Here is a 7,569-nt window from a genome sequence, read left to right as displayed (position 1 = left end):
TATTTACAATCTATTTGAAAGTGCAAAACAAAATTACTGAAAATTAAGATATTTGTAATAATATTTAAGTCCATAAAATATTTTTTTTCATCAGTAGCAATAAATTTTTAGCAGAAAGGTTTTTAATGCCCAGGAAAATATCTCAATTTTGAAAAATGTTTTGTGCATATTGTGCTCTTCTGAAATGTAATTTTCTATCTTAACGCTGGCAATTTTAAGAACCTTGGTGTTTCTTAGTGGAATTCTTATGTATGCAATCCTGGTTTGTAAATTTTAAAAAGTTACATTGTAAACATGTTATTCTATATATCATTCAGATATTACAGACCAGTCCTCTCTAAACTATGTAAATGTTTTATAGCAACGTGTTCAGATTCTATTTCTTCAGAGGTCAGACTATGAGGATGGAAGAATACAACCTACAGTTGGGACTTATGTGGATTTCTCAACACCTTCCCCATACCCCATGCTCCAAATCAAGGTGCTGTGTCAAACACCATTCAATTATATCACCGCAGGTGTATCCAAGTCAATCCCATCTGCAGCACATCTCAGACTGTGAGCAGTCTGGGAAGGAATGTCAGGGGCTTGAAGCTTCTCTTGCCAATAGTATTTCTACTAAGCTCTTCATGTGAATCTGATGATGGCACAGCTGGAAATGAAATAGGGTGATTACAAATGGGATTCCTAAGCTACAGCGGGCCAGTGTATTGCAAGACAAATCACTTTTCTTGTTGTATGGTTGGTAAGTTGGATGCAGCCCCCAAGGGGTCTCTGGATGTGTCTTTGCTTGTTCTGTAGAATTCTCTAGTGGCAAAACAGTCAGTAGTAGCATATACGGCATTTTTGAAAGATTGTGGACTGGAGACAAATCCTTACTCTGGGCACTTTAGAGGTCTATGGCCTGCGCGGTTCTAATCTGTGTGACATCTGTGATAAAGTTCTCTGGTTGTCAATCACATTTAGTTGCCGTACATAACTCCGGACATCCTGATGGTTCTTATTAGCTTGAGCTGCATCAGGGTCTGTTGAAAGAATAGATGGTAGAGTTGGCATTGCATACATATGCATATATGTTGCATTTTTCTTTTCCTCATTGACTCTTCATATTTACCACAGATTCCTGGGTTCTGTCAAGACCTTTCCACATACCACATTCATTAAAATATTTCTATTCAGTTGGTCCATCTCCCTTCTACCCTCCAATTTTATTTTATTTTTTTTTACTGGAATCATCTCTTGATCATTTTCTTTTGCATTACATACTGTAAAAAATAAAATTAAAAAAGGCAGCAAATAAAAAGAGAAGCATCTGTCTGATGGCCCTGGTGACATGAAATTTGTTTAAATTTGTTTTTCCTTACGAGCCTACCTCTGTGTCTCACATTCTGCCTCCATTTCCTTTGATCCAGATGAGGACTAATGTCAAAAAAGATGTAGTTTCATTGGCAACTCACAGAAGTACTTAACACCCATACTGAACTGAAGCCAGACACTGGGCCATCAGGCTCTGATGGCCCCCTTTGCTTGCACACATACACAGTATACTCCATACTGTACACTCTTAGAAAGTGTCTGGATTCAGGGAAGAGGCCATTTTGTGGTTAAGTCATGACTTCTAGTAAACCTTTTCTTGTCTAATATGACTTGTTCTGAAAATCCAATAACCATACTATTCTGACCCATACCTCAAAGGTGTCAGCAACTGCGCTATCAAAAAAAGTAAGCAGGTTTCATTTAAACCAGGGCTCCAACAAGATCTAATGCCCATTGTCCTATATAGGCAATAATACATAAAAATGAGAAAGGCCAGATTCCACAGAATAGTAGTAAACTGGAAATGCAGGTTCCTTGGAAGTGGCTACTTAGCTCCTGAATCCCACTGCCATTCTGGAATCTGTGTCCAGAGTTGCCAGGTCTCTTCTTCCCTTCTTCCCCCTCCCTTTCTTCCTTCTTTCCTTTCCTCCTTCTTCCTTCCTGCCTTCTTTTCTTTCTTTCTGAAATAGGAAATCTGAACTTATTCCCTGTGAATTCTCTCAGCATTTAAATAGTGATTTATTTTCCAAATATAGGGAGAAGTGCTCTGTTTATACTGCAAACCTCTGCTGAAGTTTATGGGCCAGCCGTGTCCCACCATCACTGGTATGAAACCTGTGCTTTAGTAGGACACATGAGTGATCAAGCAGGTGTCTGGACTCTGGACCAGGGTTCTTCCCACCCCGGCACTGCTTCCCTGTAGATCAGTTGCTCCTGTTAGATTTACCCACCATTCCCTAAGACAATAAGAATGCCATCTGCATAAGGGGTGGAGGAGATGATGCAGGTCTGAGTACAGAAAGGCAGAGACAAGATACAAAGGCCTCTACTCGCTGTAAGAAGAAACTCATCAGTATAATTATCACATATAAATAATACCACAGTGAACTACAGAGCACATTGTGCTTAATTTCCTCCGCTTCCCACTGGCAGTGTCCTCTACATGTACAATATACTGTAATTACATTGTACATATTCCCACAATGTTTATGAATCTATTCCTATAGATTTATCTATAGATTGTTGACTTCAGAGCTGAGCAGCTGTTGTTTACTTGCAGTTACTGATAACTTCAACAAATGAAGTAGAGATTTAAAATTTTTTTCTCCTCACTTCTTTCAGAGAAGATGTGGGAGAGTACAGAAGTGACTGGCAGAGAGGCTCCTGGAACAAAGCTGATCCTAACAAGGTTCCTGTTTGGTTCCTGAGAACCTTCTCAAGGTTATAAGCCTTCTCAAGCACACCAGATTTTGAATGTGTTTTCTAGGATGTCCTGGAATCCCCTGAAGGGTCACAGAGTCCAGATTATAAACCCTGTTGTAAGTGGTATCATTCCTCTATGCTCATTTTCACTGGTACAGCCACTCTATGACCATGTCTTCAAACACACACTAAATTACCATAGGGAAAGATATGAAGCACTTTAAATCTGGCAGAATCTATGTAGGAATAGTTGGTGATATGCGAGACTTCTCATTTTGGAAATGAGAGAAGGCACAGTAGTGTGAATTAATCTTTTAGAGGTCTACTTGCTCAAGTCAAGATTACTTTCTCCAGTTTTTTTCCTCTTGCACACTGAAAAATGAACAGTTATTAGTTCTGGCATTGCATGTCAGCAAACTCTGGCTTTGGGCCAGGCCTACACTACAAAGAGCATGCCACTGTGATTATTAAAACAAGAACCTGTCTGTCTCTTAACACTGGCTCTACTGGAGAGGATGGTGAGGGTAGGCATGCAGTCACATCTGTGCCATTTTATCATGTTGAGTTAATGAGCCAGATTTTTTTCAAATGACTCACAGTATCACATTAACACAAAACTTCAAAGGGTTCATTCACCTTCTCTTTCCCAAACCAGACTGGAGAAGCAAAGTGCTTATCCTACCTCACGTCCTAAGCCAGAGGAGATAGCAGCACCAATCTGGCACGAGTATCTGGTGCTATAAGGAAACTTCATTCTCAACAGATTAAAATAGTCATTTGATATTAATATTTTATACATATTAAAACACTTCTAGTTTTTATGGACATGCTCATATATATAATATATATATAATATATATATATTTGGTCTTTTTGAGACAGAGTCTCCCTGTAGCCCCAGCTGTCCTAGAACTCACTATGTAGACCAGGCTGGCCTTGAACTCACAGAGATCTGCCTGCCTCTGCCTCCTGAGCACTGGTATTAAAGGCGTGCGCCACCACACCCAGCAGACATGCTCATATTTTAAAAGAGCACCTTAAATTTCCTGAGAACACTAGAAATATTATATAAAGTTCTGCCATGGGACTTTTTACCAATGTGCTATAAACATTAATGCACTCTTGAGAGACAATAAATATCTTTCCCAGTTTATAAACCATAGCACTGAGTCATCACGGACTGCTGAGTTTCTCAGGGTCAAGCAGTGAGTCACACAGAGAGCAGGCTGGAGGCAGCTTTGGTGGACACTGTACTCTACCTGTTTCTGTCTACACAGGAATGAGCAAATAAGTTTTCTTCAAATTCATCCATCAAAATAATATTCAGATGGTGATTTTCTAATTTTATAACAATGTAAACAAAGGCCCTTAGTACATGGGATTTATGATCCAAAGTGCCTTTGACATAGACAAACTCCTAGAGTGTCTTGGTCTTATTAAAAAGGACTTAACCCCCAGGATCTCCACTGCAGCATGCAGCACGCTGAACTTACTGAAGGGCTGGCTCCTGTAGTACCTCACTGTTCTGGCAGTATTTGCAATCATGCGCTGTAAGGAACAAGAAAAAGAAAAGAGAGAAATGCAAGTCAGCTTAGTGTATAATCCCCAAAGGGAAACAAAACATTATTTATTCCAGCAATACTCGGTATCATAGGAAACAGTGTGTTCTGAGATATTGACTATCTGAAGGCAGCCAGTTGATGTGTAACTTGTTTAAAGATGTTGTTAATGAGGCACCCACCCACATACACACAAGGCATTTTCGGGGAAAGAATATTCATGGCCCAGCAGGCTCTTGTCTTATTGTTTTCTTGTTCCTCCCAGGTAAACAGGTATTTCTAAGATTGTATTGCAATGCTTAAAAAGAGTTTCTATCATCTTTTCTGGAGGTTAGTGTAAATTTGTGGGCAGAATTTGTAACTGTCTTAGATTTGAAGAAGGGTTATCTTATCAAATCCCTCCTAGCTAATAGGACTCAGTACTGAGGCAGTAGATTATACTATCTAAACGGTAAGTCAGAATATTCTCCCTATAAATTCTTGCTACCTCACTATGCTTCACTGAGCGTTTTACTCTTGTAGCAAAAGTATACATCTTAATGTAAATCCTACTTTCCTTCCTTCTTTACTTTTACTTCCTAGTTTATAACACTGACATAGACACATTTTAGAAAAGCAAAATGTTAAAAATGAAGTAAAACTCACTTAGGACATCAATTCAAAGAGTAAACTCATTAATATTCTTATTTAAAAAAATAAATACCTAAATGCATATTTTAAAAAGTTAAAGGAAGTCTGGGCATGGTAGTACATGCCTTTAATCCCAGATCTCCAGAGGCAGAGGCAGGCAAATCTCTGTGAGACTGAGGCTAGCCTGCTGTACATAACAAGTTCCAGGCCAGCTGGGGCTACAGGGAGACCCTGCCTAAAAACAAACAAACAAACAAACAAAAAAACAAACAAATAAAAACATTCTGTGAACACATTTATGCTCTTAACTTTTACATTGCATGGTGATTATTTTCCACGATCTCTGCATTTTAAACATTTTTTAAAACAAGTAGCTATTCCACTAAATTGACCATAACTTATTGGACCCTTGCTAATTTTGTCATTAAGCAATCTTAATTTCTATAAAGTTTTGGTTGCAATAAAGATTTAAGAAAGAATCACTCAAACACACAAGAAGAAGGTGGGTAGGAGGAGGCTGGGGATATGGCTTGGTCACAGTAAAGTGCTTGCTGGGTATTAGGCACTAGATTCAATCTCCAGTACTGAAAGGACTGTGGGGGGCGGGGGGCAACACCACCACCACCACCACCAACAACAACAACAGAGACCTCTAATTCTTGAGGAAAAACACTCCTGAGGCCTAAGCACTATTCTTTAGCAGGATGTCCACCTTTTGCACATGGTATTTTAACAGTACCTTGGCCCTGCAATCCCTATGTATGCTTCAGGACTTTGATGTTCAGATCTGAAGGGGATCCTGTATAGATAGTGGATGAATAGTTCCATCAGCAGAAAATTGAAAAGGCTCAACCCAGAGAAAGAAACAGCCCAATTTTTAAGGAGCTATGTGATCCCAGTCCTCACTTTTTTCCTCTCTCACAGGCCCTTGGTTTACCAAAGTATAAGAAAATGATTTTGAGGCAAGCTATGTCATATGAAAAAAATGACAGAAGAGTCAAGGCCTTACAAATGTACACACACAGGCATCACAATGCTGTGCTGCACCGAACACTACCGCTCGGAGGGCTCTGGCAAGCATGGGATGGCATATGTCTGCACAGGCTGATTTCTCATACACAAAGAGGCAATCGGAAAAGTTTGAACCTCGCTTTCATAAAAGATCCTAAAAACCAGCACGACTGTTGATCAGCATGAGAAATAAACTACAAATACCTCTAAGGAAATGTAACATACAATGTATAATTAGCCTCTGATATATGGAGCCCCAGAATAAACAGTAACTATGATAATTTTCCTGCTAATTTACTTTAAGTTGTTTTTTCACTCCTCTAAAGGCTTTGCATCAGAAGGGCACAAGTATATTCCATGTAGAATTATTGTAATTCTTCAGATATTGAATGGAGTATAATTACCGAAAACCCTGGGAAACGCTGCCTGTATGCCCCTCTGAAGAATAATAAAACAATTAGCAGGGGTCAGAAACCTCTTCCTATACCATTTTGTAGGGAGTAATTGTTCTGCTTTTTAGTTTTGAAAGCTAAAACATTTCATTCTGACTTTGGTTTTAGACTACTCTTTATACCTATACTCTGAGGCTTCATAATTTTTAGCTCATTATGTAGTTTAAAATGTGAGAACAATTGTTTAAATCAGTAATTTCTAGCTCTGAAGTTCATTTTACCTTTCTAAATCTTTGATTAATTTTAACAATGGTTTTAATTTTGACATATCCTTTTTAATTGTATTGCAAGATAACTTCAGTTTAACTTCAAAATCCACATCTGGCTTTATAAGGAGGTCCATTCTTTTCTTTGTAAGGTCCAGACAATAGTGCTTAATGGTGTGAACTCATGATGATGATGAGGGAAGCCCACTTATTGCATGGTTATAGAATGTTTTCAGGGGGGCCAAAAAAAGGTCAACATATTTTGAATTCCAATTTCTTTTGGACCCACTGACATATACAATATTTACTATGCTATTGAGACTTCAGAAGTCACCTCCTCAAACCATCTCTAGGGTACATATCTCCTTTTACAGCCTGCCCATGGCTTCCCAGTGTTTGACTGCACCCAGCAATCACCATTGGAATCATCACCTCCAAGGACAGCCCTCTCATTTATAAACATTTCTGAAATTTCTTTACTGCTTTGAGTCAATTTTCTCTTTTTACTTTTCACTTGTGGATCCTCATTCTGAGCTCTGGAGTCATAACAAATATGTTTAGATCTTTCTAAGAGGTTAGTTCTTCAAATATTTAACAATGACTATTAGTGACATCTTCCCCTCAGATCTTTCCTCATTCAACCTAAACATTCCCAATTTATTCAGCAGTTCCTCATGAAACAGTCTTATCTCTTCTAAGTAATTTCTAGGGCGACATCTGATCTATCTAAGTTATACATCTAAGCCATAATTTAAATAAAATCATATTGCTGATGTTGGGCTGCAGAGAATTAAATCTTATCACCTAGTTCACTAGACTGCTGTTTGGACACAGTTTCCAGCTCTGTGAATGTGCAGGTGACTCAGTAGACCAAGGTGGAGAGTTTGCATTTATCTCCACTAAGACATATCTAACTAGTCTCTAACTGGCTCTGTATCCCACAGACCCACATGTCATCTTTAGTGGAAGACG

General features: G+C 38.7%; 1 protein-coding gene across 6 annotated transcripts in view; it reads right to left on the bottom strand.

The window, feature by feature from the left end:
• Window positions 1–199: 199 nt before the first annotated feature.
• Window positions 200–7,569, bottom strand: part of Rapgef4 (Rap guanine nucleotide exchange factor 4) — a 362,806-nt gene continuing 355,436 nt past the window's right edge. For all 6 annotated transcript variants that reach the window (XM_008855271.1, XM_008855272.1, XM_017794906.2 and 3 more), the window contains 2 exons: window positions 4,233–4,287; window positions 200–1,025 (listed from right to left, as the gene is read on the bottom strand). In XM_008855271.1, coding sequence (XP_008853493.1) covers window positions 898–1,025; window positions 4,233–4,287 — 183 coding nt within the window. In that variant the 3' untranslated portion in view covers window positions 200–897. The remainder of the gene's footprint in view (window positions 1,026–4,232; window positions 4,288–7,569) is intronic.

Source organism: Nannospalax galili, unplaced genomic scaffold (genome assembly GCF_000622305.1).
Source record: "Nannospalax galili isolate Female #2095 unplaced genomic scaffold, S.galili_v1.0 scaffold346, whole genome shotgun sequence".
Classification (NCBI taxonomy): domain Eukaryota; kingdom Metazoa; phylum Chordata; class Mammalia; order Rodentia; family Spalacidae; genus Nannospalax; species Nannospalax galili.
Note: the sequence above shows the minus strand (reverse complement) of the source record. Positions and strands in the feature narration are given on the sequence as shown.